General features: G+C 67.1%; 1 protein-coding gene across 1 annotated transcript; it reads left to right on the top strand.

The window, feature by feature from the left end:
- The first annotated feature begins 895 nt into the window (after window positions 1–895).
- Window positions 896–16,815, top strand: INPPL1 (inositol polyphosphate phosphatase like 1). The gene is given in 29 exon segments (XM_040584147.1): window positions 896–1,098; window positions 5,527–5,590; window positions 6,177–6,327; window positions 6,442–6,562; window positions 6,637–6,774; window positions 6,853–6,943; window positions 7,189–7,278; window positions 8,208–8,306; window positions 8,507–8,657; window positions 8,891–8,997; window positions 9,260–9,362; window positions 9,453–9,649; window positions 10,015–10,132; window positions 11,266–11,362; window positions 11,465–11,603; window positions 11,689–11,788; window positions 11,868–11,956; window positions 12,045–12,126; window positions 12,237–12,326; window positions 12,442–12,555; window positions 12,651–12,739; window positions 12,830–12,917; window positions 13,015–13,170; window positions 13,245–13,329; window positions 13,652–13,804; window positions 13,890–14,280; window positions 14,282–14,623; window positions 15,036–15,163; window positions 15,495–16,815. Coding segments are annotated over 29 exon segments (3,825 nt in total). The 5' UTR covers window positions 896–937; the 3' UTR covers window positions 15,586–16,815.
- Window positions 16,816–19,092: the final 2,277 nt, after the last annotated feature.

The following is a 19,092-nucleotide window of genomic DNA, read 5'->3' on the forward strand; positions in this document are numbered from 1 at the left end:
TCTCAGTCCTGCCCCACTTTGGAGGTGACGCGGGACCTCAGCCCAACTTCTCTGTGTCGCATTGTCCCCCCGAACCACTGTGCCCAGCAAAACGGGGGGCACGGGTCTCCCTGCCACTGGGACATGGGGGGGATATGACAGGACCCCTGAAGGTATACCGCTGCCACGCTGGGGGCCCAGGGGTCACCGGCACCCCGGGGTGCGCAGGGTGGGACCGGGGAATTGATAGGGGAAAAGGGGGGGACAACACCTGGGGACCCTCAGCGCCAGCTCTGCCAGCCCCAGGCTGGGGGACACTGCTGTGGTGGGGGTCCTGCCGGGCCGCATCCCACCCCCTGCCTGCGTCCTGCCTCGGGGGGCCCCCACAGCTCCAGCTCTACGCCCCACGGACTGGGGGCCGTGGGGTGCCCCCCTCCCGGCAAAGCGGGGTACAGCCTGCCCGGCCCCCGCGGCATGGGGGTGTCCCCAGCCCCGGGGCAGCCATTCCTGGGCCAAACCCGGCCGTGTACCCCGCAGCTTTGAGCCCCTGGCCCCGGTCCTGCCCCCGCTGCAGCCCCCCGTCCGCCCGGCTCCCCCCCCCCCCCGCTCCACGTTCCTGCCGCGCTGCCTCTCCCCCCCCTCCCGCCCTGCCCAGTGCCCCCGCCCGTCCCCCGGTGCGCGCCCCTCGTGGCCCCTCTCGCCTCCTCGGTCTCTCCCCGGTGCTCCTGCTCGCCCCCCCGGTGCAGGCGCTCGCCCCTTCCCCGGTCTCTCCCCAGTGCCCCCGCTCCCCCCTCCCCCGGTGCCCACGGTCGCCCCCCCCCCCCCGCCTGCTGCCCGCCCCGGTCCGCCCCCCCTCCGCTTCTCCCCGCCCCCTCCCGGTGCCCGCCCCCGGCGCTCCCCCCCCCCCCCCCCGCCAAGCGCGGAGCGCAGCCCCGCGGCGCGGCCCCGGCGGCGGAGCATGGCGGGCGCGGGGGGCTCGGGGGGGCCGGGGCCGCCCTGGTACCACCGGGACCTGAGCCGGGCCGCGGCCGAGGAGCAGCTGGCGCGGGCCGGGCGGGACGGCAGCTTCCTGGTGCGGGACAGCGAGAGCGTGGCGGGGGCCTACGCGCTGTGCCTGCTGTGAGTGCGGGCACCGGCACCGGGGGGCACCGGGGGGGCGCGGGGGGGCTGTGCCTGCGGGGAGTGCGGGCACGGGCACTGGCACCGGCACCGGGGGGCGCGGGGGGGGGGGGCACGGGAAACGGGCTGTGCCTGCTGGGAGCGCGGACACCGGCACCGGGGGCACCGAGGGGGCGCTGGGACCGGGATGGGCTCCAGGGGCGTGCCGGGGAACGGGCTGTGCCTGCTGGGAGTACGGGCTGTGGGGCGGGACTGGGGGAGCACTGGTGGAGTACTGGGAGGGCACCAGGGGGGATCTGGGGGAGCACTTCTGGGGTACTGGGGGGCACAAGCAGGGTGTCCGGGGGCCACCAGCACCCAGAGGGCAGCAGGCGTGCGTGGGACACAGGGGGGACCTGCTGTGTCCCAGGGGGACATGCTCAGCATGGGGGGCAGCAGTGCTGGGGGGAGGGGGGGAAGGATGGGCAGTGGGTGCCCATAGTCATAGGTGGGAGTTGGAGGGGACACATGGACAGGCGCAAGGAGACCCAGGGGGTACAGGGAGGCACTGGCATGGCTAGGGGACGGGGCGCTGGGGGAGCTGGCACCTGCTCTGGGCTGGGGGACCAGGCACTGATAGACTGGGTGGGACTGGGGGTCCCCAGGCACTGGGGGACACAGGGCAGTGACGGGGGACAGGGACTGTGGGGAGCAGAGCTGGCTCCAGGGGGGGCGGGACACCCACCCTGCCACCACGGGGGTCTGTGAGAATGGGGGCCTGGACCTTGCCCCATACTCTTGGGGTCCCAGACCCTCACCATGGAAGGTTCTGCCCCCGTGCCTGGGGAGTGATAGCGCTGTCCCCTTGGGTCATGCTGCGGGGCGTGGTGGCTGGTGCCAGGCCATGGGTGGGTGCTGACAGCCCTGGGGGTGCTGTCACCCCCTGCCTGGTGGCTGTGCCATCACGCATGTGGTGGCCCTGGGGACCAGGCCACCTTGCCATCCCTGGGGCTTTGGTGGCACCTTGGCCTGTTGGCAGCACGGCTCAGTGCCTTGCCCAGGTGCTGCTGGGCTGTGCCGCTGGCTCCGCTTGGGGCTGGCTGCCTGCGCCGGCACCAGCACCTTGATGTGGTTTGCGGGGCAGGCGGTGAGGCACGGTGGCGAGGGCACCTCGAAATGAGGCTTTTCCGCTCCCCAAAGAGCCTGTGGGTGCCGGCAGCTGCTGGCTCCTTACGGCAAAGGAGGGAGAAACCAGGAGTTCGCCTCGAGCCAGCCTGCCCTGCCCAGGGCTGTGCCGTGTGCCGTGCTGGTGCGAGGTGTGCAGCCTGCATGGTGGCACCATCCTCCTTCCCCGCAGCCAGTGGCTCGTGCAAATTCAGGTTCCTGGCCGCGTGGCCACAGCGTGGCTGTAGCCACCAGCTCCCCACTGTGAAGCTGGGGTGGCGAGTGGCACAGGGGGCACGGCACCAGTGACACAGTGCAGGGGGAGCATGCTCACCCCAGTGAATACCAGCACCCGCTGGTGACACAGGGCTGGGGGACACGTAGGGGCACCTGGGTGGGTGGTAGGGGGCTGCAGCCAGGGTCTTGGCACAGGTGGCTGGGTAAGGGGGTTCCGATGTCTCCCCCTGTCTGACCTAGTGCTTGTGATGGTAACGTGGCATCCCCGCCACAGGGCTGGCTCGGAGGCTGGTGTTGCCCCACGCTGCTGGCCCTGGCAGGCTACCAGGCCTGGCTACGGGGGTCACCAGCTCTGGCCTCCACCACCAGCTCCATGCTGGTGCTGTGTGGCCGTGTCGAGGGCTGGGATCACACAGTGGGGCAAAGCTCAGCAGAGGGATGGCTGCGCTGAACCCTGCCGCAGTGAGGACCGGTGGGGGTCCTTGCCTGGGCGGTGGGCAGGAGTGTGCCGCAGTCCCACCGCAGGGGTGGCCTGGGCTGCTGGGCCCATGGCAGCGGCCTAAAAATAGCTGCGGGGGCAGGAGGAGGAAGGGGAACTGCGCTGGGATGCCGGCAGCGAGCGCCTTCTTCCTTTAACCCTCCTGCTGACGCGCCGTGGCCTCTGCCGGGCTGGCCACGCACACCAGGGCTTCGCCAGAGCCAGCGGTGCTGGCACATGGTGGTGGCACCCGCAGCATGTTGGCGTCGCTGGTTGGTGGGCAGCGCTGGTGGGGATGGTCCCACCGTGTGGTGTCACGTGGGAGGGTGGGGGGCCAGAGCCCCCATCCCAGCTCTCTGCTGGTTCATGGGGGTGATGGCGGTGGGGTGGTGCTGGCAGGCATGTGGTGCCCCCCCCGCTGGGATGCCGGCACCCCGCTGTCAGCACATGGCAGAGGAGGGTGGTGGGTGCCCCCCACCTCTGGGGGGTGAGGGCAGCCGTGGGGCGGGGGGGTGGGGGTGGTCCCCACCGTGCCGACGGGGCCGTGGCAGGATGCCGACAGGGAGCCCCACTCACCGGTGGCTGAGCTCCCACGTAATGGCTCTTTGTGCCGGCAGCCCTGGCGTGAGCGCGGAGCTCCCCGGCCCCCTGGGCTTACTCACCAAAATAGCAGCCGCAAGCGGCGGGGGGCTGGGCAGCCGGGGGGGCGGCCCCCACAGGATGGTGGCCATGGGAGTCCCCTGCAGCCCCCGGCGCCCCTCCAGCTGGGGTCCTCTGCACCAACCCCAGTGCCCAGGAGCCCTGTAGCTCCCCCTGATTACCCACAGAGCCCCCGCACCGTGCTTCCCCTCCAGCGGGGGTTCCTGCTATAGCCCCCCCCTTTCCCCTCCAGTTCAGGGTTCCCCATACTGGCCCTGTGCAGGGGTTCTCCACGTGTTCCTCCCATCACTCCTCCATTGGAGCCCCCAGCTGCGCTTTAGGGCTTGCCACAGAGACCCCTTGTGCCTCCTCCCAACTGGGGGTCTCTGTGCTCCCCTCCCCCCCCCCCCCCCCCCCCGGCCTGATCCCAGCAGCTCCATGCAGAGCCCTCTGACACCACTTTGGGGTGTCCCGTGTTGACCCCTCCAGGACTGCGTTGCGTTAGGGACCCCTGCAGCGGTTTCCCACACGCACTCCCTTACCCCCCGCAGCGGGGTGTTCCATATAGCCCCTCATAGCACATTCCCATTCAGCCCCCCACAGCTGTGGGGTTCTCCATGACCCCCCATGACCCCTGGCTGGGCACTGGGTCCCCCAGGAGCAGCACAGGTGCAGCAGGAGTGTAATGCCAGCTGGGGGGGTATGTCGTACCTGCAAGGGGGGGCAGAAATGGGGGATCCCCTTTCTGGAGCTCATGGGAGGATGCTTGTTCTGTGCCCCCGCTCACTGTGGGTCTGGGAGGAGTGGAAGGGGGGGGCATGGGGACCAGAACCATGGGGAGCTGGGTGGCACCAAGGGACCCAGTGCTGTGGCAAGCAGGGAGACAGCAGGGGACCCATTGCCGTGGGTTGGCACCAGGGGACCAGGTACCGTGCGGTGACACCAGGGGACGAAGTGCTATGGGGAGCAGGGTGGCACCAGGGGACTTGGCACTATGGCAAGTGGGGTGGCACCAGGGGACTCACCACAGTGCTGTGGGGAGCAGAGTGACACCAGGGGACCCGGCACTGTGGGAAGTGGCATGCCCTCCAGCGACATGGCATGGTGGCAGGGGGGTGCCACCGGAGCAGGGGACACCACAGCCGAGCTGACAGGTGGCTCTGGCATGGTGACAACTGCCTCTGTGTTCACGGTGACCTCTGTGAGCACCGTGGCTGGGGGCCAGCCCAGGAGCCATGGTCCCTGCTGTCGGCACCCGGGGAGGGGGGCGTGAGGTCTGGCTGTGCCAGGGGTCCCCAGCTCCTAATGTCCCTCTGCCGCAGAGGGGACAGGGACGAGATGTGCTCGGGGTCCTGGTCCTGCTCCCCACGCCCGCTGGCGTCAGCACCCCATCTCTCAGCGCCGCCCATCACCCCCTGCCCCGGGATTGTGTCCCCGGTTCCTGTGAGCTTCCATTGAAAAATAAATTACTTCCTGGCCTCCCGGCTGCCAGCGGCTGCCTGCTCCTGCCTGCTCCTGCCTGCAGTGCGGGCAGGGGACACCCGCTCCGGCACACCGATGGGCACTGGAGCTGGGATCGCTGCATGGCATGGGGCAGGCTGCAGCACTGCCTGGGGACACGGGGGTGTTGATCGTAGGGTCCCCCTCGGAGCAAGAGGGGTGTCACTCTGGCAGCCCCAGCATCCATCTGGGACCCCCAGCACCCATCCTGGAGGCTTTTAACTGTGGGAGCGGGGCTGAGACCTTGCAGCTTGTTGCATGCCGTAGCTAACAGCGGTACCGGAGCTCCTTGCCGTGCCCAGCTGGTGCATGGGGGTCCCACAGGATGGGTGCTTGGTGTCCCCCCTGGGCTGCTGGGGGCTGTGTGGGGGCTGTGCTACTGCTGCCCACCCGCAGCATCCTCCGCCTGATGCTCCCCCGGCTGCTCGCAGGTTCCAGAAGCACGTCCACACCTACCGCATCCTGCCTGACGAGGAGGACTTCTTGGCTGTGCAGGTGGGCAGTGTGTCCCCCCCCTCCCCGTGACATGGGCCACCCCCCCGGCTCTGTGGGAGCGGGGGCTCCCCCTCTCTAGGGGGCAAGGGGGGTCCTGGTGCTAGCTGCAGAAGATTGGGATGCCAGAACCCCCCCCCAGCCTGCCCCTGGCTCCTGCTGGTGGGTGCGGGGGGGTGGGGTGGTGCTGGGTAGGCGCAGCGACCCATTTATAGCCCCTCGCCCCCTGTATGTGCCAGGAGCCCCCACGTCTCCCTTGGGGCTGGGAGCTCGGCCTCGGCACTGCGCCACGTGCGTGCCCGGCTCTCCGGCACAGCCGGGCGGTTGGCAGCGCCCGTCTTGGCTGGCCGGCGCCGCCGAGTATTTTTAGAGCAACAGAAACCCCTTTGTGCCGTCCGGGCAGGCAGGAAAAAGCCGCCCCCGGGAGGGAGGAGGCCGAGGGTGGCTGCGCTGCCTGCGGCCATGTGCCATGGGCACCGTGCCCCGCGCTCCCCCTGGAGCTTCCCCCCGTACCCGCCTGGGGGGTCCTGGCATGGGGGGTGCTGGGTGACCCTGCCAGCGGGTGCTGAGGGTGCCCGTGTCCCCGCAGACGTCGCAGGGGGTGCAGGTGAGACGCTTCAAGACGCTGAGCGAGCTGATCGCGCTGTACCTGCAGCCCAACCAGGGGCTGGTCTGCACCCTCCTCTTCCCTGTCGAGAGGGAGAAGGATAAGGAGAACACGGAGGACCGGGACTATTCGGGTATGGCGGGGGGAGCCGGGGAGCCAGATGGGCTCCCGGGACCCCCAGTCCTTGGGGAAGTGGGGGAGGGGGGGGAGTGGGCTGTGCCTGCCACCCTCGCGTTGCCCCTTGCAGATGGAGAGGATGAGAAGCCGCCATTACCGCCACGCTCTGGCTCCACCAGCTTCTCCAGCACCTCAGCGGGGCTCAGCCCCACAGGCCTGGGGCTGCCCGTGCTGGAGGGGCCGGCAGAGAGGTGAGGGTCTGCACCCCTGCCCGTCCCCTGCCCGTCCCTGCCAGCCCCTCACCCTCCGGCCTTCCTCCCCGCAGCACCAATGGCCTCAGCAGCATCTCCCACGAGTACCTGAAGGGCAGCTACTCGCTGGACCTGGAGGCGGTGAAGGGGGGGGCCAGCAGCCTCCCCCACCTCAACAAGACCCTCGTCACCTCCTGCAAAAGGCTGCACAGGTGGGCGCCGGGCGCTGGGGTGGGCACTGGGATGCCGGCCGTGCTGCTTGCTGAGCCTGCTCCTCTCTCCCTCCCCAGCGAGGTGGACAAGGTGCTGGCGGGGCTGGAGATCCTCTCCAAGGTGTTTGACCAGCAGAGCTCTCCCACCGTTTCCAAGATCCTGCAGCAGGTGAGGGGGACCTGGGGACATGCCATGCCACCCCCCAACCCCTTCCTTGGCCACTGTGCCCATGCACCTGACGTGGCAACCTGTGCCGTGGTGGGACCACCACTGGGGAAACACCCACCCATCCTACCCTGGCCCATGGTGCTGGGAGGGGTCCTGCCCATCTCGGGGGGCTGGGGTGGATCTGGGGTCCCGTTGCGGTGTGGCAGTGGGGCCAGGGCCGGCTGTGACCTGCCGTGGGGTTTCAGACGGCGGGACAGAGCGGGGAGCAGGAACTGGAGAGCCTGGTGCTGAAGCTGTCCGTGCTGAAGGATTTCCTCTCCAGCATTGAGAAGAAGGTGAGGCCAGAGGGGCTGGGCTGGGGGTCCCGCCGGGGGGGGTGGGCTGTGCTGGCTCCTGCACCAGGGTATGGCCAGGGCACGATCTGTGTGGTGCTGGGGCACAGAGGGGACCTTGTGGGTGGGGGGGACTGGGGGCATGGGGGGGGGGAATTGAAGGGGCTGATGGGGTTGGTGGGGTGGAAATGGCGGTGGGACTCTGGGGCAGCTGATGGAGCTGAGGGGGCTTGGTAGGCTGGGGGGGGCTGATGGAGCTGGGGGTCTGGGAGCACTGGTGGAACGCGGGGGCTGATGGAGGTGGGGGGGCTGGGGGGATCGGGGTGTTTGGTGAGCTGGTGGGGCTGATGGAGCTGGGGGCACTGCAGGGGCTGATGGAGCTGGTAAGGCTGGGGGGACTGGGAAGATTGAAGGGGCTGATGGGATTGGGGGAGCTGGGAGTGCTGGTGGGACTTGGGCAGCTGATGGAACTGGGTGGACTAGGGGGCTTGGAGGGCTGGGGGACATTGGGGGGGCTGGGAATCTGGGAGCACCGGTGTAACAGGGGAGGCTGATGGAGGTGGGGGGGCTGGGGAGATTGAGGAGTTTGGGGAGCTGTGGGGCTGATGGAGCTAGGGGGACTGGGCGGACAGGAGGATGGTGGTATTGGGGGGGCTGATGGAGGTGGGGGGGTTGGGAGTGCTGGTGGGGCTCTGGGTCAGGTGATGGGGTTGATGGGATTGGGGGAGCTGGGGAGTCTTCTTGGTGAGCTGAGGGGGCTTGGGCGGGCTAGGGGACTGAGCACTGGTGGAACAGGGGAGGCTGATGGAAGTGGGGGGGCTGGGGGGATTGGGGGGGCTTGGGCTCTGGTGTAGCTGGGGTCTGGGGTTCTGATGGGGCAGGGGGGCTGGGTGCTGCAGGTGCTTGGCTGATGCCAGCGGTGGCTCTGCCAGGCGCTGAAAGCCCTGCAGGAGATGAGCTCAGCTGCCCCCGCCACCCCCAGCCAGCCCCTCTCCCGCAAGGCCAAGAGCATCCCGGTGCAGACCTTCGAGGTGAGTCTGTGTGTGTCATCCCACCCCCCTCCAGCTGCCGTGGTTGAAGGGTCCCCTGGGGGCTGTTGCAGCATCAACCGCATGCGGCCAGTGTGACACCGAGGGCTCAAACCTCTCGGTGTCCCTGGGCGAGGAGGAGCTGAGTGTGGGGGGTGTTGTGTCCCCCCGCCGAGCCTGTGGCACCCGGTGTCCCACCGCAGGTGAAGCTGGATGTCACCCTGGGGGACCTGACCAAGATCGGCAAGTCGCAGAAGTACACGCTGAGCGTGGACGTGGAGGGGGGGAAGCTGGTGGTGCTGAAGAAGCAGAAGGACTCCCAGGAGGACTGGAACACTTTCACCCATGACAAGAGTGAGGGGCAGGGCGGCGGGTGGCGGGGGCGGTGGCCCAGCACCCTGAAGTGGGTGCTGGGGCTGACTGTGCTGGAGCATCCCTATGGGGCTGGGTGGTGGGGTGAGAGCAGTTGGTTATCCCCACCCTGGGTGTCCCCCCACCCTGGGTATCCCCCAGAGCCCAGGGGGGGTGGGGCACAGTGGCCAGCCAGAGCTCAGCACCCCCCACCGCCTGTCCCTGCTCTCCCCCAGTTCGGCAGCTGATCAAGTCGCAGCGGGTGCAGAACAAACTGGGCATCGTTTTCGAGAAGGAAAAGGATAAAACGCAACGGAAGGATTTCGTTTTCGTCAGCGCCCGGGTGGGTCGTGCTCTGCTGGGACCGGGCGGGAAAACTGGTCCCCTGTAGGGATGGGGGGGTGCAGGATTTAACCCCTGGACCCCCGTTGGGCTTGTGGGTGGGTGCTGAGTGCTTGTGCCCGATGGCTGGGGGGTGTCCCCAGCGTGGTCCCTGCCCGGTCCCTCGTGCCTGACAGGTGCTGTGTTTGGCTGAGCTGAGTCACGGGCGCTGGGGGGGCCGTGGGGAGCCCCTCTGTCCCCGCTCACCGCCTCCCTCTCTGCAGAAGCGGGAGGCTTTCTGCCAGCTCCTGCAGCTGATGAAGAACAAACATTCCCACCAGGATGAGCCCGACATGATCTCCATCTTCATTGGCACTTGGAACATGGGTGAGCGGGGCCGGGGGGGTCTTGCTGGGGGTGGGGACCAAGCCGCTAGGGTCCCCCCCTGACTGTGCCGCTCCCCCTGCCCCGCCGCAGGCAGCGTGCCCCCACCCAAGAGCATCACGTCATGGTTCACCTCCAAGGGTTTGGGCAAGACGCTGGATGAGGTGACTGTCGCCATCCCCCACGACATCTACGTCTTCGGCACCCAGGAGAATTCCCTGGGGGACAAGGAGTGGGTAGATTTCCTCCGCGCCGTGCTGAAGGACTTCACGGAGGTTGAGTACCGCCCGGTAGGAACCTGGGGGGCCTGGGGGCTGTGGGATGCAGACACCGGTGGGTGGTGGAGATGGGCAATGCTCAGCATCTCTCTGGCTCCTGGGGAGGCTGCGGGTGCTGCGGCTCTGCTGCCGCTGGGTGTTTTGGGTGGTCTCGTGGTGGTGTGGGCGCTGGTGGCAGTGGGTTTCCCTGGGGAACAGCCCTTGGTGGGAGAGGCTGTGGTGCAGGAGGGAGCTTCTGCAAGGAACCACTCCCACAGGAGCACCCAAGGGGCACCCGGCACCCAGCTCCCTGGCACCTGTGGCATGGGGGGACAGGGACCCGCTCCCCGGTGTGTCCCAGCAGAAGCGGGACTCTGACAGTGGCCATGGGCCCACAGGTGGCTATGCAGTCCCTGTGGAACATCAAGGTGGTGGTGCTGGTGAAGCCAGAGCATGAGAACCGCATCAGCCATGTCAGCACCTCCAGTGTCAAAACAGGGATCGCCAACACCCTAGGTAGGGGCTGGAGATGTCAGGTACACGGGGGGGACACGTGGCCTTGGCTCACAGGGACTGGGGCATGCAGGATCGGGGTGGATGCTGCATGAGGAGGGGTCCTGGTATGTCTGTGTTGTGTGGGGGTGGTCCTGGTGTTGCGTGCGTTGCATGGGGAGGGGTCCTGGTGTGCGTGCATTGCATGGGGAGGGGTCCTGGTGTGCGTGCATTGCATGGGGAGGGGTCCTGGTGTGCGTGCATCACACAGGGAAGTGTCCTAGAGCACATCTTGCATGAGGAGGCATTCAGGCATGTGTGCATTGCACAGGGTGGTCCTAGTGTTGCATACCTTGCACAAGGATGGGTCCTGGAGCACGTGCATCACACAAGGAAGAGTCTGGGTGTCATGTGTTGCACAGGGAGGGGTCCCAGCATGTGTGCATGCACAGGGTGGGGCCTAGTGCATGTGTCTTGCACAAGGAGGGGTCTGTGTGTGTGTATGTTGCATGGGAAGGGGTCCCAGTGTGTGTGAATTGCACAAGGAGGGGTCCTGGTGCGTGTGTGTTGCACAGGAGGAGGTCCTGGTGTTGCATGTGTTGCACGCAGAAGGTGTCTGGAGTGTGTATGTTGTATGAGGAGGGGTCTTGGAGCACACGCATTGTACAAAGAGGGGTCCAGGCACGTGTGTGTTGCACACGGGGAGATCTTGCTGTTGTTAAATATCTTGCACAAGGAGGGATCCTGCAGTGTGTGCGTTGCATGATCAGTCTTGGTGTCCATGTGTTGCACAGGGAGGCGTCCCACCATGGGTGCTTTGTGCAAGGAGGAGGGGTCCTGGCATTTGTGCCTTGTGTGGGGAGGGGTCCTGGTGTTGCATGTCTTGTACAAGGAGTGGTTCTGAAGCACGTGTGTTGCATGAAGAGGAGTCTTGAGTGTGAGTGCATTGCACGAGGAGGGGCCTGGTGTGTGTCACACAGGAAGGGTCGGGCTGCGTGTGCATAGCATGGGGAGGCTGTGGGTGCCTGTGCAGGCAGTCTGGGTGGGGAGTGTGCCCCATCACCAGGAGCTGGGGACAGCTGGGTACCCATCCCCCCCAGGGTGGACAGCCTGTGTGTCCCGGCACCTGATTCTGCCCCTGTCCCACATCCCTGCAGGGAACAAGGGAGCCGTGGGTGTCTCCTTCATGTTCAACGGCACCTCCTTTGGCTTCGTCAACTGCCACCTCACCTCCGGCAATGAGAAGACAGCACGGTGAGCACCCACACACCAGGATGGGCTTCAGCCTGCCCCATGTCTGTGCCACCCGTGTCCCTCTGTCTGTGACATCCCTGTCCCCCTGTGTGTCCCCGGCAGGAGGAACCAGAACTACCTGGACATCCTGCGCCTGCTCTCGCTGGGGGACAAGCAGCTGAGCTCCTTTGACATCTCCCTGCGCTTCACCCACCTCTTTTGGTTTGGGGACCTCAATTACCGCCTGGACATGGACATCCAGGTGGGGGGGAAGGTGATGTGGCCCGGGGGCGGGGGAAGCTGTGGGTGTCCCCGCCCAGCCCTGTGCCAGCCCCTCTGTCCTGTAGGAGATCCTCAACTACATCAGCCGCAAGGAACTGGAGCCGCTGCTGAAGGTGGATCAGCTCAACCTGGAGAAGGAGAAGCACAAGGTCTTCCTGCGCTTTGGTGAGGGCTCCGGGAGGTCTGGGGGGGGGGCAGCCCCTGCTGCCGGGACTGTCCCGACCCACTGCTGCTTTTCATGCAGGCGAGGAGGAGATCACCTTCCCCCCCACCTACCGCTACGAGCGGGGCTCCCGGGACACCTATGTCTGGCACAAGCAGAAGCCCACGGGGGTAGGTGCTGGGCTGGGGGGGTCAGGGTGGCAGGGAGAGACCCCCAGCCTGACCCCCCCCTCCCCTTCCTGCTTCCCATCCCTGCCAGGTCCGCACCAATGTACCGTCCTGGTGTGACCGCATCCTCTGGAAGTCCTACCCTGAGACTCACATCAACTGCAATGCCTATGGTGAGCAGCTTGTGTCCCCCCTGCCCCAGGACATTATTGTCCCCCCTGCTCTGGGGAAAGGGCCCTTCCAGCCTGACGACCCCCCCACAATTGTGGCTGGCTGGCTGCAGGGTGCACGGATGACATCGTCACCAGCGACCACTCGCCCGTTTTTGGCTCCTTTGAGGTGGGGGTGACATCCCAGTTCGTCTCCAAAAAAGGTGCCTGTGCCCAAGGGGTCACCCCACTCCCCTCTGTGCAGCTCCCAGCTCTCCCTGGAGAGAGAAGGGGGGGATCCCGGGAGGGAGGGTCCCGACACCTTGCCTCTCCCTGGAGGGCTCTCCAAGTCCTCTGAGCAGGCGTACATCGAGTTCGAGAGCATCGAGGCCATCGTGAAGACAGCCAGTCGCACCAAGTTCTTCATCGAGTTTTATTCCACCTGTCTGGAAGGTGAGAGTGGGTATGGGGGGTGGTAGTGTCCCAGGGGGCTCAGGGGGTTCCCAGGGGCCTGACAGGGGCTGTGCCATGTCCCACCGCCACTGCAGAGTTCAAGAAGAGCTTTGAGAACGACAGCCAGAGTAGCGACAACATCAACTTCCTCAAGGTGCAATGGTCATCTCGGCAGCTGCCCACGGTGAGGAGGGGCCGGGGGCAGGCAGGGCTGGTGACAGGGAGGGGGCTGCACCCCCAGCCCAGTGCCAGCATCCCATCCCCTTGCCTGCAGCTGAAGCCCATCCTCTCTGAGATCGAGTACCTGCAGGACCAGCACCTCCTGCTCACTGTCAAATCCCTCGATGGCTACGAGTCCTACGGTGAGTGCCAGCGCTGGCTACCCCCAGCACTGCGCCGCCCTCCCGGGGGGGTCCTTTGTGGATGCAGACCCCTGACCCCCACCACTGCCACCCCCAGGGGAGTGCGTCATTGCCCTGAAGTCGATGATCGGCAGTACGGCGCAGCAGTTCCTCACCTACCTGTCGCACCGGGGCGAGGAGACGGGCAACATCCGTGGCTCCATGAAGGTCCGGGTGCCCACTGAGCGCTTGGGCACCCGTGAGAGGCTCTACGGTGAGCACCCCCTCCACGCCGGGGGGGGATGGTGGGGATGGGAGACCCCCTGCTGAGTCTCGGTCCCTTGGCAGAGTGGATCAGCATCGATAAGGACGAGACGACGGCCGGCAAAGGGAGGGTGCCGCTGGGTGCCAGAGCCAACCAGGACTATGCCAAGTACGGGGGACAGGGCTCAGCAGGGTGGGGGAGCAGGGGTTAGGGGTCCCGAGTGGGGGATGAGGGTCCTGGGGGGGACTGAAGCATCCCCCAGTGCCATGGGAGCATGGGCATCGCTCCGAGCATCCCTCCAGGATGGTGTACGTGACATGCTTGGCGACAGTCCTGGTGCGACAGTCCTGGTGCTGGCTCTGTGCCGCACAGGTCAGGATCGGGTGGCTCGGTGCCTCTGGGGGTGGTGCTGGCCCCGTCACGGGGGGCTGAGCCCCATTCTGGGGGGGCTGAGCCCCGTGGGGCACCTGACACCTCTTGTTTCCCCAAGGTCAGCGGGGCGGAAGCCCACCAGTGCCGAGCCACCCGCTGCTGCCGCCCCAGCGAAGGTCCCAGAGGACCCCGAGAAGGGCAGCACCGCACTGGCCCCCCGGCCGCCCGCACCACACCGTGGCACCGCGAGGGACGAGGCTGCCCTGAGCCGGTAAGGGGGGGACGGGCAGCGTTTTGGGGGACACCTGCTGGCTCCCCCTGCGCCCAGGGGTGCCACACTCCCCCCGTGCCCGCAGGTCCAAGGTAGAGGCGATACCGGAGCCGGCAGCGGGGCCGCTGAAGAACAGCTTCAACAACCCGGCGTACTACGTGCTGGAGGGGGTCCCGCACCAGCTGCTGGTGCCGGGGGACCCCGGCAAACCCCCTGCCCCCAAGGCCAAGGTGCAGCTGGTGGTGCCCGAGCGCCGCCGGCACCCCTCGGCTGGGCAGCCGGCGTGCCGCGGCGAGGAGAGCTCCTCGGATGAGGATGGCGGCACCCTCAACCTGCCGCCGCCCGATTTCCCACCGCCGCCGCTGCCGCGGGAGCTGGAGCTGCCCCCCGGCCCCTTCTACGGCAGCACCAAGGAGGGGCCGGTGCCCACCGGGCGCGAAGAGCCCAAACCGCGGGCGGCTGCCGGTGGGGCCGCCTTCGGCGAGTCTCCCCCCCCCCAAGCTGCACCCCCGGCCCCCGCCGGCTGCCGGGGCTGGGTTCGCGCTGGAGGGGCCCGGTGGGACCCCCATTACCGGGGGGCTGCCTGCGGCGGGGGGGCTACTGGACGACCGCTCTTGCTCAGTGCTGCAGATGGCGAAGACGCTGAGCGAGGTGGACTATGCCAGTGGGAAGGGGAGGGCGGCCCCCCCGCCGCCACTGCTGGCCAAGGCGGGGCGGATGGAGCTGCCCCCCCGCTGCCTGCCCCCCGATTATGGCCGCCCCCTCGCCTTCCCCCCCCACTCCATCCGGGAGAGCATCCAGGAGGACCTGGCTGAGGAGGTGGGTGTTGCGGGGTGGGGGTCAGGGTGCTGGCACCCCCCTCCCCCCCTGGTGCCCTCCATCGGGGCTCCCTCTGGGGGGACCTGCGGGGGGGCATGGAGGTGGGAGGCACTGGTGTTCGGGATGCAGCGGTGGTTTGGTGTCTGCCAGGCTGTGGGGCAGAGCTGGGGTGGCAGGGGGCACAAACCCCAGCCAGGAAGGGGAGAGGCTGGGCACCCATCCTGCTTGGTCCCACACCTCTGGGGCCAGGGGCTGCCCGCACCCCCTGCCTCGGGGATTAGCTGGGACTAGTTGGGGGGTCTGGGTTCGGCTGCTGGCCCTGGGAAGGGACCCTCCGTCGTGCAGGGGGGTCCCATCCTGGGGTGCAGGGCTGGAGGGATGCAGGGCTGATGGTGCGGATGCTGCCACGCAGGCACTGTGCCAGGTGGGCCGTGGCGTGGGCACCGTGCCCGGTGTGGGCGAGTGGCTGCGGGCGCTGGGGCTGGAGCGGTACGAGGAGGGGCTGGTGCGCAACGGCTGGGACGACCTGGAATTCCTCAGGTAAGCAGCCCTCTTCCCCGGGATGCCCCCCCAGGGACCCCTCAGCCCTGCCTTGCCAGTCCCAGTGGGTCAGTGTCCTCCCCAGGAGGTCCCAGCAGTGCCGGGGTGGGGGCACCCTGCCCTAGGGAAACCCCCGAGGGGGGTACCTGATGCCCCAGGGGGTCCCTGCTGCTCCCCAGGGCTGTGTAGCCCCATGGCAGGGGGGTGGGTGTGTGTGTGTGAAGCTGTTGGGGGGGAAGTAGGGTGTCCTACACCTGCCGGGGGGGTCCCCGCCTGGGCTGGGGTTAACCCTCTAGGAGCAGTGGGCCCCATGCATGTGTCCCTTCCACAGCGACATCACGGAGGAGGACCTGGAGGAGGCTGGCGTGCTGGACCCCGGCCACAAGCGCGTCCTCCTGGAGAGCCTCCAGCTCCATAAGTAGCTGCAGCCAGGCATCCCGTGGCCCGAGCATCCCGCATCCCACAGCCGGCATCCTGCAACCGGTATCCTGCACCTGTACATCCCACGGCAGAGTATCCTGCATCCCACGGCCGCGTACCCCACATCCATGCATCCCACCATCACCAGCAGCAGTCATCACCAGCACTGGTGGGAGCACCGGGACCCCCGTGGCTGCCTCCCAACCCACCCCGGGTGCTGGGCAATGGTGGTGGGCAAGGACTTGGGGGGGCAGGGGGGTGGCGGGTCCTGGTCAGACAATTTCAGGGGGGGGGGGTCCCACCAATGGGGCCTCCCCTTGTTTAAGTTATTTCTTATTTATTGAGAGAAGGGATGAGCGTTCATCTCGTGGGCAGGGGGGTTCTGTGGTGAAGGGGGAGGGTGAGGGTGAACCCCAGGGACCTCTGGCTCCCACCGTGGCCCCTCGCAGCCAGGGAGGAGGAGGAAGAGGAGGAGGAGGAGGCCCTGAGCATAGCTGTGTCTCAACCCAAGTGCCTTTGTGATGTCCGGCTGGTCCCGAGCTGGGATGTGGGACCAGAAAGAGTGGGATGGGGGGGGGGGGCTCTGCCTCCCACCACTGACGACACCGGTTGGAGGTTGAGGTGCCTGTCCCTACCCTGTTGGTCCCAAACTTACCTGGGGGGTCCCACCACAGCAAAGCCGGGTCAGTGCCTTCACCCACCCCCCCTCTCACCACCACTGGTGCCTCTGGGGTGTCTGCCCCTACCCAGCTCCCAGTTTGTCCATTAGGTACTTGTTGGATCCGTCCCCTCCCGGGGGCTGCATCACCTTCGGTGGCAGTGGGGCTGTTACCCAGATCCCCCCATGGGTGCTCAGCCCCCATCCTCACCAAGTGCTCTTCGGAGGGATCCCCAGGTTGGGGGTACCCGGCATGGTGATCCCCTAGCCATACCTTCCCTGCTGGGGTGACCCTCCCAGGCTCTCCCAGTCCCCGTGGGCTGCGCCCCAGGGGTGATGGGGGGGGTGGGTGATGCCCACCCCCAGTCTGGCTCCTCAACCCCACCCCCACCCCCAGACCCCCTGTCCAGGCCCTGCTACTGCCGCTCCGACTGAGATGAAGGATGGGCCGGACCCCCCCCCACCCCCAGTCCCCTAACAGGGCGTTTGGTGTGTACTTAATCCTACTAAAAATGCCGTCGTGTTGTGCTCCGTGTTTTGGTGGGTTGTGTTAAATCATGAGCTATTGGGGATTTTTTAATGTTCAATGCCGTGGTCATTGTACATCTCTCACCTTGCACCAGGGGATGCACGGGAGGGGGGCAGGATGAGGAACTGAGATGAAGAACTGGGTACCAGCACTGTAGGGACCCTCCAGGCTGGCTGTGCTGGTCCCAGCACAGTGGGGACCCGTTCCTCTGTCCCCTTCCCAAGGAGCAAGGCCATGCATGGGACTCTCCTGCTGCCCTGTTTCGAAGGCCCCATCCCCCTGGTCCCCAACACACAGCACCCCCCCCCCATCCCTCACACCCACTGTGGACCTCAACCCAGCACCCCAACACTGCATCCCCAGGGCTCCCTTGTGCTGAGCACCCTGCCTGCACACCCTGCAGCCCCCTGCCCACTCCCTGCCCATCCTGGGAGGGTGAATGCCCCTGGCCCCCAGACCACCTCCCCTCACTGCACCCAACACTGCATCCCCAGGGCTCCCTTGTGCTGAGCACCCTGCCTGCACACCCTGCAGCCCCCTGCCCACTCCCTGCCCATCCTGGGAGGGTGAATGCCCCTGGCCCCCAGACCACCTCCCCTCACTGCACCCAGGGCTGCTCCTCACCACCATCCTGGTGCCTTGGGGACCTGCTCCATCACCCCCCCCAGGGCACCGAGTGGCCCAGGGGGCTGTGTGGGGCACCCCTGCCATTGCCCCGGCCTCGAGGGGCTGCCCGCTGGGTGCCACCCCACATCCCTGGGGACTTTCAGGATGGAGGGGTGGACACCCAAAAGGTAGCAGGGCTTGGGGATGGGAGCCTGCAGCACCCTTGGCATCGCCTGGGGGAGTCCCTCACCAGCATGGAGGGGCTCGGGGGGGCAGGGGGGTGGGCTGTGCAGACCCCGCACCTACCAGCAGCACTGGGGGGGGGGGTTGCAGTGAGGGCAGGGGGCTGGCAGCATCTTCAATAAATTAAGTTTTATTTGGATTAGTGTCATTTGCAAATGGGGTCAATAAATTACAGAACGGTTAAAAAACAAAAAGAAAAGAAACAAAAAGAAAAAAAGTGAAACCCAAACCCACCTCAGCCAGTGGGGGCGGGGGGGGGGATACCACACGGACCCTCAGTGGGGAGGTGATGGAGACAGGGACAGGGTCCAGCCGCCACCACCACACAGACAGGGATGCAGGCATGGCCATGCTGATGCTCACCGTACTGCAAAGCCCACCGGCACGGGTAGCATCGGCACGGTGGGCGCAAGGGGCTAAGCTGCACCCCATGCCCCCCATCAGGTCCCTTTGCAAGGTCACTGCTGAGGGGTGATGTGCCAGTGGCGGGGGCAACCCAGGCTGCAGCCATGCCAGCTCTGGTGGGAGCCCCCATCCCATTCCCGGTGCTGTGGTGCCAGCTGGGGAGGGGTTGCAGCTCCTCTGAGGGGTCCACCAGCTGTTTGGGGGGAGGGGGGGTCCATCCCATGGCAGCCCCTCTCCAGGCAAGCTGCAGCATCACCGGGGCGGCTCAGCCCTGGCACAGCAGGATGGTGGCAGTTCCTGGCACCTCGTCCCCATTGGCAGCATCCTTGGTGTGGCCAGGGAGCTCAAAGCCCAGGTCCTGCGTTTGCTCCCCAAAATATCATTGCACCCCACGGGGGATTCTCCTCCAGTCCCACTGGGCCAGAATGCTGCTGGGGCGGTCAAATCCCTGTATGCAGGCAGGATTTGAGGGGGTATCAACCCCTCCCCACACCAAAGAGGCTCTTGCTGCCACATTCCCTGGCGCTGCTCACCCTGTGGGCCCCCCAAAAACCCCATCCCTAAAGTGCTTCCTCACCCCCAGCATGGAAGGATGTCCTGGGGGGGGCCACTGCAATGCCAGAGCACCCTCAGTGCCATGGGGAGCCCCACAGCTGCCCCCATCCCTGGGGTGCACCGAGACCCCCCTAAAAGCACGCCGGAGCAGTGGCTATGCATGGGGCATGCTAGCTGGGCCAGGGGCTGCTGCCCCCCCCCCACAAACACCCCCGTGGTTCCACAGCACCCATGGCCGGGTGGTGCCGGTGGGTGCCGTCGGTGGGGGCTGCCCCCAGCTCTGGGTCTGTCCCACCAGTGCAGGGTCTGGGAGAGGGTGGGGGTGCCATGGCCCCCTCAGGTGCAGGCAGCCAGGCAAGGGTTGGGGGTCCCCAGTCCATCTCCCCGCCAGCAGCTGTTTGCTGGACCATCATCACTCGGTCCATGGTGGGAGCAGCAGCGCGGCGGGCGGGGGTCGTGGGGCAGCGGTGGGGGGCTGGAGGGGGTTCGGGGCAGCTGGAACCAGCGACCGGC

The sequence above is a fragment of the Falco naumanni genome, chromosome 2, assembly GCF_017639655.2.
Source record: "Falco naumanni isolate bFalNau1 chromosome 2, bFalNau1.pat, whole genome shotgun sequence".
Lineage (NCBI taxonomy): Eukaryota > Metazoa > Chordata > Aves > Falconiformes > Falconidae > Falco > Falco naumanni.